General features: G+C 49.9%; 1 protein-coding gene across 1 annotated transcript in view; it reads right to left on the bottom strand.

Annotated features, from left to right (window-relative positions):
* ZNF362 (zinc finger protein 362) overlaps positions 1-13,892 on the bottom strand; it is a 34,062-nt gene extending 20,170 nt beyond the window's left edge. Inside the window, exons 1-2 of the mRNA XM_082274190.1 lie at positions 13,762-13,892; positions 2,600-2,663 (exon numbers count right to left, since the gene is read on the bottom strand). Coding sequence (XP_082130316.1) covers positions 2,600-2,662 — 63 coding nt within the window. The 5' untranslated portion in view covers position 2,663; positions 13,762-13,892. The remainder of the gene's footprint in view (positions 1-2,599; positions 2,664-13,761) is intronic.
* Between the last annotated feature and the right edge of the window lie 1,138 nt (positions 13,893-15,030).

Raw genomic sequence — 15,030 nt, 5'->3', positions numbered from 1 at the left:
TATGGGAGACAAATTCCAACAGACTAAAGGCTGGAATTACAGCAAAAAGGGGGTTCAACAAAATACTGACACAAGGGGGAAACCTTTTTCCAAAGCAGCGATTCATTTTTTTAATTTATAAACTGAATCAATTATCAGTTTGAATTGATAAAGCCTGAGTATCCATCTCCTGACTTGTGCCTGTCCACAACTTTATCCCGAAGATCCCGTGACAGCGCCACCTATAGGTGATTGTTTACTACCAGGGGCTGAAATGCTTCAGGAAAGCTCTTTTCATGCTGAGCTAATCAAAATGACCACAGCTGATCACAGGGGAAAGTCAGGTGGCTTTGTATGCCATTGAGAAGGTGATTAGCTACAACAGATTGAGTTTACAAGTCATTTTTAGGAGGGGGGAGGGGGATCCTTTTTTCAACTCCATAATTCTGTTTATGGCACGTTGGTGTTATATCTTCACTTGGATGGTATAAGTAGCACAGATAAAACAAAAGCTGTGTCTGTCTTCATTTCAGGCTGCAAAGCAACAAAATGTGATTTTAAAGGGGGGGGGGGGCGATTCTTTTCTATACCCCCTGTATATTCACAACTGTCAGCAGCTGAATGATGAACCCCCACCCCACACACACACAGAGCAAAGTGTCCGTCCGCTATCAGCAGCCTTCACATCTCTGCCAGGCCACACCTAACCCCCAAACAATACATACCTGGTGCAAACATTCACCTCCCTACACACAGCCAGATGGACTGATCTTCAGGATAATGTTTTGCCGAGTCCCAGGCTCAGAAGCCATGCTGATCTGTTCCCATCGAGGAGTTCACAAACCCTACTCCTCCCACTGCAAACTGTCCATCTCCCGCTCCAAGCTGTCCATCTCAAACTCCTCCCTCTGTCTCCAGCTCCTCCCTCTCCAAGCTGTCCGTCTCCCACTCCTCCCTCTCCGAGCTGTCCGTCTCCCGCTCCTCCCTCTCCGAGCTGTCCGTCTCCCGCTCCTCCCTCTCCGAGCTGTCCGTCTCCCGCTCCTCCCTCTCCGAGCTGTCCGTCTCCCGCTCCTCCCTCTCCGAGCTGTCCGTCTCCCGCTCCTCCCTCTCCGAGCTGTCCGTCTCCCGCTCCTCCCTCTCCGAGCTGTCCGTCTCCCGCTCCTCCCTCTCCGAGCTGTCCGTCTCCCTCTCCGATCTGTCCGTCTCCCGCTCCTCCCTCTCCGATCTGTCCGTCTCCCGCTCCTCCCTCTCCGAGCTGTCCGTCTCCCGCTCCTCCCTCTCCGAGCTGTCCGTCTCCCGCTCCTCCCTCTCCGAGCTGTCCGTCTCCCGCTCCTCCCTCTCCGAGCTGTCCGTCTCCCGCTCCTCCCTCTCCGAGCTGTCCGTCTCCCGCTCCTCCCTCTCCGAGCTGTCCGTCTCCCGCTCCTCCCTCTCCGAGCTGTCCGTCTCCCGCTCCTCCCTCTCCGAGCTGTCCGTCTCCCGCTCCTCCCTCTCCGAGCTGTCCGTCTCCCGATCTTCCTGCTCCAAGCTGTCCATCTCTTTCTCTCCAAGCTGTCTGTCTCTCTCTCCTCCCTCTCCAAGCTGTCTGTCTCTCTCTCCAAGCTGCCTGTCTCTCTCTCTCCTCCCTCTCCAAGCTGTCCATCTCTCTCTCTCTCCAAGCTGCCTGTCTCTCTCTCTCCTCCCTCTCCAAGCTGTCTGTCTCTCTCTCCAAGCTGCCTGTCTCTCTCTCTCCTCCCTCTCCAAGCTGTCCATCTCTCTCTCTCTCCAAGCTGCCCATCTCTCTCTCCCCTCCCTCTCCAAGCTGTCCATTTCTCTCGTCTGCTCTACTTGTCACTGCAAAAGTGGTTTCCATACAACCACCAGTCTGGTCATCCTACCATTAGACTGGAAGCACTTTGGGGGCGGGGTCTCATTTCTTGTTACGGATTGAACAGCTCTGCAAAAACTGTTGGTGACTTCTGATTATAACCTATAAAAGGTGCAGACTACCAGACGGGGCCAATTTTATGGGTAGCAGATAATCGGCATGCATTATAACGGTAGTATAAATCTATAACTAAAGCGTGAATTATGCAATACACTGAGTTATCAATCAATGAATATTGAGTATTGATAAATGCAAAACAAGAACAATAAACATGTCCAGCAAAGCACAGCGCGGCCAATCAGAGTGACGCCATTGAGTGATCACACGTCTCCTGAGTATTCATAAAGGAAGAAGAGAGCATTCTACCACAACATAAAGCTCACATTATTAAAGGCGATATATTGGGTTATCTGTAATTTGGGGGGGTTGGTGAGGGTCTACGTATGTCTGTGATTACACATCTCATCTCCCCAGACCATTAGGCATTGGCTGTGATTAGCGATTACGTGTCTATCTGCCCTGAGTGGTGACGACACTCGGCGGCTGTCTGACTGGCTGACTGTAGTGGGAGCTCCCGCCGTGTTCCTGGGACGGACACCCCTGCTCTCTGTACACATCTCCCTCATATCTGCCTCCCTCGTTCAGTAACATTTGTGATATAATGATACATAGAATGAGGCGACTCCTGCCGCAAACTTGTACAGTAGCAGGAAGCAGCATCAAAGCAAAGGTTAAAGGTCATTCAACAAGTCTCACCTGGCTGGGCATCGCTGGAGGTGGAGGCCAAAAATAGGGATTGTTAAAGCGCGGTTCGGCCATCCTGCAAGAAGGAAAGAGAGTTATGGCTCTGGCTGGAGGATTAGCGTCATGTACAGGAATGAAGCCGGCTAACATATGCATTATAATGGCATTTCATTGTATTAGATGGTAAAGTCAGAGCAGCTGGCCGGTTCTCATGAGTGTCAGCATACAGGCCGAGCTCTGCATTGGTGCAGCAGAACACGCAGGTCATCCAATGGACTGCATTACACTTCCATCTGCACTCCAGATCTGGGTGAGACATACAGAGGAGGAGAGGAGACAATCTAAAGGTCTATAACTTCCAACACAGCCACCAGAAATGCTAAGAGAGGCATTGAGGCCTACCGGACTGGGGAGAGAAGAGTGTGAGCTCAGCAGACAAGTCAATACAGTATATATGAAGTGCCAACATTTATTGCAGAGCTGTGCGATTAGCAGTACATCATCCATAGTGTATACATGGTTGTGTGGCCCAAAAGCTTACAATCTAAAAAGACAGTAAAAGGTACAGAAGGTCCAGACAGCAAAGGACGCAATGTGTTCAATCTGAGAAGCCAACTTTCTACTGAGAGCTTCACCCTTCTGAGGAGCACCAGGAGGTATGAAAAAGAATACAGGATTATACGGGCCATACACCCCAATACGGGGACTGTGAGCTGGGCCATACACTCCACTACGGGGACTGTGAGCTGGGCCATACACCCCACTACGGGGACTGTGAGCTGGGCCATACACCCCACTATCAAGACAGAGAAAGGGGACCATACATCCCACTACCAGGATAGAGAGAGAGCTGAGCCACACACCCCACTACCAATACGGAGAGAGAGTTGGACCTTACACCCCACTACCAAGACTGGGAGAGCTGGGTCATACACCCCACTACCAAGACTGGGAGAGCTGGGCCACACACCCCACTACCAAGACTGGGAGAGCTGGGCCACACACCCCACTACCAAGACAGAGAGAGCTGGGCCATACACTCCACTACCAAGACAGAGAGATAGCGGGGCCATACACCCCACTACCAAGACTGGGAGAGCTGGGTCATACACCCCACTACCAAGACTGGGAGAGCTGGGCCACACACCCCACTACCAAGACAGAGAGAGCTGGGCCATACACTCCACTACCAAGACAGAGAGATAGCGGGGCCATACACCCCACTTCCAGGATAGAGAGAGAGCTGGTCCATACACCCCACTACCAAGACAGAGAGCTGGGCCATACACCCCACTACCAAGACAGAGAAAGCTGTTATGAAAAGACAACATTGTTCTAAAGCAGACCTTACAAACACCAAGATGTCTACATGGGTCACCAACTAAAATATTTCACCCATCAGGGCTCAGAAACCAAATTACATCACATTTATTTCTCATGATTCTTACCACCCCCCCCCCCCCCCACACACACACACACAAAAAATACTAGATCTATCGATCTATAGAGTTTAAACATTCATAGTACAGGTCATTTTAGGATTTATAGCAGCACAATTATTTTTTTCATTTCATTCCCACATGAGAACGAAGCGTGACCATCCAATGACCATCCAAGTGCCCAATACATACACAGGAACAAAAGATGCTGCATTATGAAGGTGAACCCTATAAATCAGAACATCATACTGTATGGATCATTCTCTAGGTGTACGTCCAACGTGGGCCGTTCTAGGTGTACGTCCAACGTGGGCCGTTCTAGGTGTACGTCCAACGGGGGCCGTTCTAGGTGTACGTCCAACGGGGGCCGTTCTAGGTGTACGTCCAACGGGGGCCGTTCTAGGTGTACGTCCAACGGGGGCCGTTCTAGGTGTACGTCCAACGGGGGCCGTTCTAGGTGTCCAAAGGGGGCCGTTCTAGGTACATGTCGAACGGGGGTCATTCTAGGTACATGTCGAACGGGGGTCATTCTAGGTACAAGCACAATGGGGGTCATTCTAGGTACAAGCACAATGGGGGTCATTCTAGGTACAAGCACAATGGGGGTCATTCTAGGTACAAGCACAATGGGGGTCATTCTAGGTACAAGCACAATGGGGGTCATTCTAGGTACAAGCACAATGGGGGTCATTCTAGGTACAAGCACAATGGGGGCCATTCTAGGTACAAGCACAATGGGGGCCATTCTAGGTACAAGCACAATGGGGGCCATTCTAGGTACAAGCACAATGGGGGCCATTCTAGGTACAAGCACAATGGGGGCCATTCTAGTTACAGGTACAATGGGGTCATACTAGGTGTACGTTCAAGGGGGGTCATTCCAGGTACAGGTACAATAGGGATCATTCTATATGTACGATCAAGGGGGGGGGGGGTCATTCCAGGTGTATGTATGTACAATAGGGGTCATTCTGGGTACATGTATAATGGGGCTCATTCTGGGTTTATGTCCAATATTGGTCAGTCTATGTACAGCGTACATTGTGGGTCCTTCTAGGTGTGGCAGTGGTACATGATGTGTAGATGATATAAAACACACATACTGTCCTGATCAGGCATTAGGATGTGATCAGTCCACCCCTCGTGACAATAATCAAAAGCTCAGAACACAAGTATAAATTTGTTCCCCATATACATGGGCACATCCCTGCATTCCATAGAACATCCCCACAGCGGGTTTGTGCGGTAGGCCTGGGCCAGCATTGAAGGCGTTAATCCAGAGATGAGGAATGCTATGAAAGCCGCTGTTTATTTTTAGTCAGATATGAAGATCTCAGCAGGTTCCAGGGTCAGTTCCTGCTCCTCCAGGCCTCACACAGAAAGCGGGCCCAATCCTGCCTCTGCCAGAGAAATGCACAGCTTAACCCTCAGCATTCCAACCCATGGAGGGGAGGAGGATCTCATCACTGAGGGAAGCAGAGGATACAAGCAGAATACAGAACTCCTTACATCTACAAAGCTCTCTATAGCAGCAGAGAGGACCTGGAGACATTCTTGGAGGTCACTCTGATAACTGGGGATAATAGAACTCCATACACATGTCACAAGATAACCTTAGATCTTTGATGATACCTCCAGGCTGACCAATCTCAGGGTTGGCTTTTTCTAATCACTAATTGTAATCACTACTCGAATCACAATTTCTAATCACTACTGCAGACTCATTTTTACATTATGATCCCCTGTATACCAGCAGCAATACGGTATACAACAGACCCAAAGCTGAATGCAAACAGTTCTACATCAGCCAGAAGTCTGATCGGATGTCCATTGTCTAGAAGCCGGAGAATAATACCAGGAGCCAGGCAAACAATGCACCATTTTACCCATCATTCTCAGTGGAAGCCGCATTCCCTGTCCTCCTGAGATTCTACAGACTGGACCCTGACTTCTCCTTTCATCTCTTCTATACATTGAATTCTGAGTATCCATCTGATTGAACACTATACACTAACCGGGGAAATATGGAGGCTGCCGTTGGCGACACATCCTTCTAGAAATGCTAGTTGTCTGGCTGTGACCTGAAACTGCATACATGGTGTGGGTCAGTGACACAAAGTGCTGAAGCCTGAGGACCACATTCATAGTGATGAGGGGAGGGGGGGGGGGGGTGATTGCAGCCCAAGTGAGGAGAGCAGCCTGAAATGCGGCTCCTCTATAGGTACAGTACAGTGAGCGTGGTCATCCTAGGTCTGGAGGGGAGTGCCTGGCAGGATTGCCAGGTAATAATATAGGCAAAATAGCTTAAAAAAGGAAAACAAATGCAGTCACCATATCTAATGAGTGGTATATTTCTGTTCCTTGGTTTAAAGCGGAGCCTGTAGTACAGAACATGTGCTGCCATCTAAATAGAGATAATCATCATGAAGACAGTCACTCGCCATGCAGGAAGAGCAGTTGCTCGGCTTCACAGCACAGACAACACAATGATGGTCAACGTGGGCCAGAAAATCAATAACAGCCAGTGAATCCCACGTGACTCCCCTGGACTGTCTGGGTATAACACGGGCTGGAGAGGCCTTAGTCATGTCCAGAAGTGCTGACCTCACATTCTGCAGAAAATGATCTATAAATGGGTTGCGCGTTGACCTACAGATCGGTGTACTCTCAGCCTGGAAGAAGCCAGAAGTGTCCCAGTTCTACCCAGCAGAAGTGTCCCAGTTCTACCCAGCAGAAGTGTCCCAGTTCTACCCAGCAGAAGTGTCCCAGTTCTACCCAGCAGAAGTGTCCCAGGTCTACACACCAGAAGTGTCCCAGTTCTACACACCAGAAGTGTCCCAGTTCTACACACCAGAAGTGTCCCAGGCCTACACACCAGAAGTGTCCCAGGCCTACACACCAGAAGTGTCCCAGTTCTACACACCAGAAGTGTCCCAGTTCTACACACCAGAAGTATCCCAGGCCTACACACCAGAAGTGCCCCAGGCCTACACACCAGAAGTGCCCCAGGCCTACACACCAGAAGTGTCCCAGGCCTACACACCAGAAGTGTCCCAGTTCTACACACCAGAAGTGTCCCAGGCCTACCCACCAGAAGTGTCCCAGGCCTACCCACCAGAAGTGTCCCAGGCCTACACACCAGAAGTGTCCCAGGCCTACACACCAGAAGTGTCCCAGGCCTACCCACCAGAAGTGTCCCAGGCCTACCCACCAGAAGTGTCCCAGGCCTACCCACCAGAAGTATCCCAGGCCTACACACCAGAGGCCTACACACCAGAAGTGTCCCAGGCCTACACACCAGAAGTGTCCCAGGCCTACACACCAGAAGTGTCCCAGGCCTACCCACCAGAAGTATCCCAGGCCTACACACCAGAGGCCTACACACCAGAAGTGTCCCAGGCCTACACACCAGAAGTGTCCCAGGCCTACACACCAGAAGTGTCCCAGGCCTAAACACCAGAAGTGTCCTGCAGAAGGGACCCTCATCTAAAAACCAGAAGTGTTCCAGACCTACAAACCAGAAGTCACCCACAGCTTATTGTGTAAAAACTTCTCTAGATACTTAAATTGCTCCTACCAGTACATATCCAGATTACAATTAACTGTGGGGAAGGGAAGAGGATAGAGCACTAACAGCATTTTCCACCCCGACATGGAAAAAACACAATGATATTTTTAGTTACAAAACTGCAGCATCAAAGACCTCTGTGTAGCATCGCCATATTACCATAAAAAATGTATTTTACCTTCAGGGATGATTTATTATTATGGTCCACACTAGAGAAACACCGTGGGGTTGCATGGATGCCAGTAGATTCTGGATGACAGGTGCCTGAAGCCAACGTCTTTGACATGTCTGAGGAGATACAGATAACATGCGATCCCGAGGATGGGAAAGACTGGCCAGGATACAATTGTAGATGCAGATGTATCATTGATACACGCAGGCAGTGGGACGCTTACTCAATGGAGGGGGAGAGAGGAGAAGGATATAGATAAAAAAATAAAAACAAAGCAATGACAAGGAACGCAACCAGTAGCACAAAGCACAACAGTCCAAATGTTTTTTCTTGCATTAGGTAGTGTAGGGAACCACAGCTTTATCCATCCTTTCATTTCTATTGGTCCCAATGAGGACACATGTATAAGGTGAGATGATCCCTCACTGCCGGTTATGTCGGATCTCCCCCTTCCCTACTATATCCAAAAACAGAGAGAACAGTCCTATATTCACATATGGATACAGTACTGACAGGGCCTCAATGCTGGGATACATTGTGGGACATAGACACAGCGGGACACCTGACCGGAAAACGGGACTGTAACAGCAAATCCGGGACTATTGGATACTATGTAAAGTCCATCTAAAGCCATGACTTTGGAGCTACTTTTGGATAGAATGGGGAAGCATAAGACTTCTTATCAGCTTTTACTGCATTCAGAGAGATTCCTTCACTTCCCATTTGGTAGGAAGGTTGTCCCAGCAAAAAAGAAAGAGGAAATCTCTGCAACAGAACCTGGCATAGAAGGAAGGCCTGACAGGGGTTCTAACCTTTTCCCATTCTAAAACTAAAGAAAAGAGTTTGGTGTATGGATAGACTTTAAGTACAAACTTGGATGCATCAAATACAAATGTGGCCGTCTGATTATCATAGCTTCTTTCAAAGATCAAAGCTGGATCTTCCTTTAGAGGTTGGTAACACAAGGGGCCCAACATATTGGTTCTGTCTTCTGTACCTAAAGCTCTTGGAGAGATGACATCAATTTGGAAGCCAATCAGCTCCTGCAACTGATCAGTGAATCCTCCCACTGGCACAGACCATGTGACCAATGCCACAATGCTTACATTACACACACAGCTTGTCAGTTCTGATTGGCTATAAAACGACAACCCCAATGATGCGGAGCGCAGCCTACCATGGACAGAAGAGAACAGCTCTTTCTGCAGTACATGGACACCCCCCCTCCCACACATTTTATCCCATTAAAGACCCTGCAAATACAAAGATCTACCTACTGATCCGCCAGAAATCTGCTCTGCTCTGAATTTCCTGTTGTGGACTGGCATGACAAAAAAATGGTGTCAGCCCTGACCTGCCATTTTTTGCTAAACTAGTGAATCCCTCCCCCTCTCCTTCCCTCCACAACATAGAAAGTGATTGTTCTGTAGCCCAAGATAAGAGCCTTGAGGGCGGAGTCATCTCCCTGGGAGAACACAGGACGGTTCAGAATTGCTGAAAGGTTAACAGGTAATGGTTTGCGATTATCCTAAAAGACGTAAGGAAAGGTTTTCCAAGAAAAACTGAAGGAGAAGAAATAGGAGAAGCTCGTTGTCATCACCGAGGATACGACAAGGAGAAGACATGCGTGGAAGATTTCTCCTTAGCATACAGAGCAGGTTATCTGAAGACAAAGGTCATCTTAGGTCTTCTCTGCCAGTGACTGTCCTATGTAAGGACAACCAACCTACCAGGCTGACAAATATCTGTGCTGAAATATGGAGCAGCAAAGCCTTCCCTCGGTCTGTATGGTCAACCCAACTAAAAAAGGGGATTCTGGAACTGGGCCCCACATGTGTCAGACCAGCTATCACCATAAATGGTCAGATTTGAGGTGTCAGGCCATCCAGTCTGGCCTTGTAAGGGGTCCAGCAGGACTGGTAGGTCGTGTCCTATTCTTCCGGGACTAAACTAAGTGATATTTGGGGATGTTCAGCTGGACATTTCATACTTTATTTTCGAGGTTTCGAGAGGTATCTGCATCCACCACTGTGACCAGACGTCTATGATGAAGCTTCAGGGGTAGCACTACATTCAGGTCTTCACGTTCTTTGACCAATCAGAGTGAAGTCTTCCCTGGATAAGGGCAGCTGGAATGTGAAAGTCTGAGGACAGTTCATCAGACTGATACTGCGACACCCCCAAAGCCTGACAGGTCTGGGGTCACAAAGCCATGGCATATGACATCAGAAATACAGCTGGTGATTAGGGACGCACTGAGCGTTTTTATTACCATCAAGTAGCGATATCTTTGGGGTGCGATTTGAGCTCATACCAAATGAATGGGCTTAAATTTTACAGAGCAAAGAACTGCATGCAATGTAAACAGGAATGTGGTGCGAATCGCATGCAGTTTCCCCCACATCGTTCCTGTGTGAACCCAGGGTGAAATCACTATGACAATCCTGGGTCCAAGCTGGTGCGGTGCGGGAAACCACATGTGATTCAGATAGAAATTGCACAGCATTCCTGTGAATTCACAGTGCGAATTTAACCCATTCATTTTGTATGGGCTCAAATCACACCCCAAAAGGTATTAGTACTCGTACTCAACTGTAAACACCGGTATCAGTGCACCCCTAGGTGGTACCAGATGTAAATGGAGGCCATCTCCAGGATCCTTGAACTGGTCACCAGGTTCCTAGACTGGACTGACTGCTACCTGAATTCTGAATGGATTTGTCTGTTCCTATGAATGATCAGTATCAAGAACAGCCAGATCATGGCCACCAATCAGAGTCACACCTGGAATGTGACGCTAGAACTGGAGACTGGTTGGCAGTTGGGAGTAAATCTCGATGGTCCTCAAGAGTATGACCTATAGTCACCATCTCCACCATACCACAGAGATCTGCCGGTGATCCTCCAACATACCACAGAGATCTGCCGGTGATTCTCCACCATACCACAGAGATCTGCCGGTGATCCTCCACCATACCTCAGAGATCTGCCGGTGATCCTCCAACATACCACAGAGATCTGCCGGTGATTCTCCACCATACCACAGAGATCTGCCGGTGATCCTCCACCATACCTCAGAGATCTGCCAGGGATCCTCCAACATACCACAGAGATTGCCGGTGATCCTCCACCATACCACAGAGATCTGCCGGTGATCCTCCACCATACCTCAGAGATCTGCCAGGGATCCTCCAACATACCACAGAGATTGCCGGTGATCCTCCACCATACCACAGAGATCTGCCGGTGATCCTCCACCATACCACAGAGATCTGCCGGTGATCCTCCAATATACCAGAGATCTGCCGGTGATCCACCACCATACCACAGAGATCTGCCGGTGATCCTCCAACATACCACAGAGATCTGCCGGTGATACTCCAACATACCAGAGATCTGCCGGTGATCCTCCACCATACCACAGAGACCTGCCGGCGATCCTCCACCATACCACAGAGATCTGCCGGCGATCCTCCACCATACCACAGAGATCTGCCGGTGATCCTCCACCATACCACAGAGATCTGCCGGTGATCCACCACCATACCACAGAGATCTGCCGGTGATCCTCCAACATACCACAGAGATTGCCGGTGATCCACCACCATACCACAGAGATTGCCGGTGATCCACCAACATACCACAGAGATCTGCCGGTGATCCTCCACCATACCACAGAGATCTGCCGGTGATCCTCCAATATACCAGAGATCTGCCGGTGATCCACCACCATACCACAGAGATCTGCCGGTGATCCTCCACCATACCACAGAGATCTGCCGGTGATCCTCCAACATACCACAGAGATCTGCCGGTGATCCACCACCATACCACAGAGATCTGCCGGTGATCCTCCACCATACCACAGAGATCTGCCGGTGATCCTCCACCATACCACAGAGATCTGCCGGTGATCCTCCAACATACCACAGAGATCTGCCGGTGATCCTCCAACATACCACAGAGATCTGCCGGTGATCCTCCAACATACCACAGAGATCTGCCGGTGATCCTCCAACATACCACAGAGATCTGCCGGTGATCCTCCAACATACCTCAGAGATCTGCCGGTGATCCTCCAACATACCTCAGAGATCTGCCGGTGATCCTCCAACATACCACAGAGATCTGCCGGTGATCCTCCAACATACCACAGAGATCTGCCGGCGATCCTCCACCATACCACAGAGACCCGCCGGTGATCCTCCACCATACCACAGAGACCTGCCGGTGATCCTCCACAATACTAGTATATACCCCCCAGATATACCCCCAGTGAGGATTAGTATATACCCACCACATATATACTGTATACCCCCAGTGAGGATTAGTATATACCCCCCACAAATATACACTCAGTGAGGATTAGTATATACCCACCCACAGATATACCTCCAGTAAAGATTAGTATACCCTCTCCCCCCCCACAGATATACCCCCAGTGAGGATTAGTATATACCCACCCACAGATATACCTCCAGTGAGGATTAGTAGACCCTCCCCCCCCCACAGATATACCCCCAGTGAGGATTAGTATATACCCCCCACAGATATACCCCCAGTGAGGATTAGTATATACCCCCTTCCCACACAGATATACACTCAGAGAGGATTTGCCTATACCCCCCTGCCCACACACACACACACTAAAGATTAGTATATACCCCCCCCCCACAAATATACACCCAGTGAGGATTAGTATATATCCCCCCACAGATATACCCCCAGTCAGAATTAGTATATACTCCCACCTTGATATATATACCCACAGTGAGGATTAGTATATACCTTACCTCCCCACACATACACACACACCCAGTGAGGATTAGTAGATACTCTCCACAGATATATACCCAGTGAGGGTTAGTATATAGCCCCCCCGGTGAGGGTTAGTATATAGCCCCCCCCCCCCCAGTGAGGGTTAGTATATAGCCCCCCCGGTGAAGGTTAGTATATAGCCCCCCCCCGGTGAAGGTTAGTATATAGCCCCCCCCCCACGGTGAGGGTTAGCATATAGCCCCCCTAGGTGAGGGTTAGCATATAGCCCCTCAGGTGAGGGTTAGCATATAGCCCCCCCCCCCCTGGTGAGGATTGGTATATATCCCCCCCGGTGAGAATTAGTATATACTCTCCCCAGTGAGGATTAGTATATACCCCCCCAGTGAGGATTAGTATATACCCCCCCAGTGAGGATTAGTATATACCCCCCCCCAGTGAGGATTAGTATATACCCCCCCCCAGTGAGGATTAGTATATACCCCCCCCAGTGAGGATTAGTATATACCCCCCCAAGTGAGGATTAGTATATACCTTCCCCCCAGTGAGGATTAGTATAAAACTCCCCCCCAGTGAGGATTAGTATAAAACTCCCCCCCAGTGAGGATTAGTATAAAACTCCCCCCCAGTGAGGATTAGTATAAAACTCCCCCCCAGTGAGGATTGGTATATACCTCCCCCCTAGTAAGGATTAGTATATATCCCCCAGTGAGGTCTAGTATATACCCCCCCCGGTGAGGATTAGTATATACCCCCCCCCCAGTGAGGATTAGTATATACCCCCCCGGTGAGGATTAGTATACAACCCCCCGGTGAGGATTAGTATATATTCCCCCTGGGGATTAGTATATACCCCCCCCCCCCAGTGAGGATCAGTATATACCCCCCCCCCCCCGCAGTGAGGATTAGAATATACCCCCCGGTGAGAATTATTATATAGGGATATGAAGGGTACGGCCGGCGTTGTACGTCACGCTTCTATTCGGAGGAGTTTTGGTAAATGGGATCCTCGGCATGGCTGACACAACGAGAAGCATTTGGAATTAGACGGAGTAGAAAGTTGCAGCAGGCCGGAGAGAAATGATGAAGAACCTCCACAAAGAAAGCGCCTTCTCGTTCTGCATCCCTTCGCCAGACATCCCCCGACACACCGGCCACAAGTGGCTCTACCTTCTTCTCAGAAAAAGGGGCCCCTAACCCCAACTAATGAAAAAAAAACCTGGAGAGGAAGAGGCTCGTCGTTATAGCAACAGCAGTCCCACGTTCTAGCAGCGGCGGCGGCAGCGAAGGCCACAGCCATGTACAATCTTTCACCACAAAGAGGGAGCAATGAAAGGGCCCCCCTGTCTGCACAGCACTGGAGCTCTATGAAGAAAAGCAGCATCAATATTAATAAATGACGCCTCGGTGCGGAGGATGGGAGAGCTCTGCGCCACTCCATGCTATGCCGGGAATTCACCAATACAGGAGAGCCAGAGGAGGGTCTCCACCAACGAGGACTGGTCTAATCTTTGATAGAAGGGGGTCTCCACCAACGAGGACTGGTCTAATCTCTGATAGAAGGGGCTCTCCACCAACGAGGACTGGTCTAATCTCTGATAGAAGGGGCTCTCCACCAACGAGGACTGGTCTAATCTCTGATAGAAGGGGCTCTCCACCAACGAGGACTGGTCTAATCTCTGATAAAAGGGGGTCTCCACCAACGACGACCTGTGTAATCTCTGATAGAAGGGGGTCTCCACCAACGACGACCTGTCTAATCTCTGATAGAAGGGGTCTCCACCAACGAGGACCGGTCTAATCTCCGATAGAAGGGGCTCTCCACCAACGAGGACCGGTCTAATCTCTGATAGAAGGGGGTCTCCACCAACGAGGACCGGTCTAATCTCTGACAGAAGGGGGTCTCCACCAACGAGGACCCGTCTAATTTCTGATAGAAGGGGTCTCCACCAAACGAGGACCGGTCTAATCTCTGATAGAAGGGGCTCTCCACCAACGAGGACCGGTCTAATCTCTGATAAAAGGGGGTCTACGCCAACGAGGACCTGTCTAATCTCTGATAGAAGGGGATCTCCACCACCGAGGACCTGTCTAATCTCTGATAGAAGGGGGTCTCCACCAACGAGGACCGGTCTAATCTCTGATAGAAGGGGCTCTCCACCAACGAGGACTGGTCTAATCTCTGATAGAAGGGGCTCTCCACCAACGAGGACTGGTCTAATCTCTGATAAAAGGGGGTCTCCACCAACGACGACCTGTCTAATCTCTGATAGAAGGGGGTCTCCACCAACGACGACCTGTCTAATCTCTGATAGAAGGGGTCTCCACCAACGAGGACCGGTCTAATCTCTGATAGAAGGGGCTCTCCACCAACGAGGACCGGTCTAATCTCTGATAGAAGGGGGTCTCCACCAACGAGGACCGGTCTAATCTCTGACAGAAGGGGGTCTCCACCAACGAGGACCCGTCTAATTTCTGATAGAAGGGG

Source organism: Pelophylax lessonae, assembly GCF_965119305.1.
Source record: "Pelophylax lessonae genome assembly, chromosome: 12".
In the NCBI taxonomy this organism is placed as follows: Eukaryota; Metazoa; Chordata; class Amphibia; order Anura; family Ranidae; genus Pelophylax; species Pelophylax lessonae.
The sequence above is the reverse complement of the archived record's forward strand: the minus strand, read 5'-3'. Positions and strand labels throughout refer to the sequence as shown.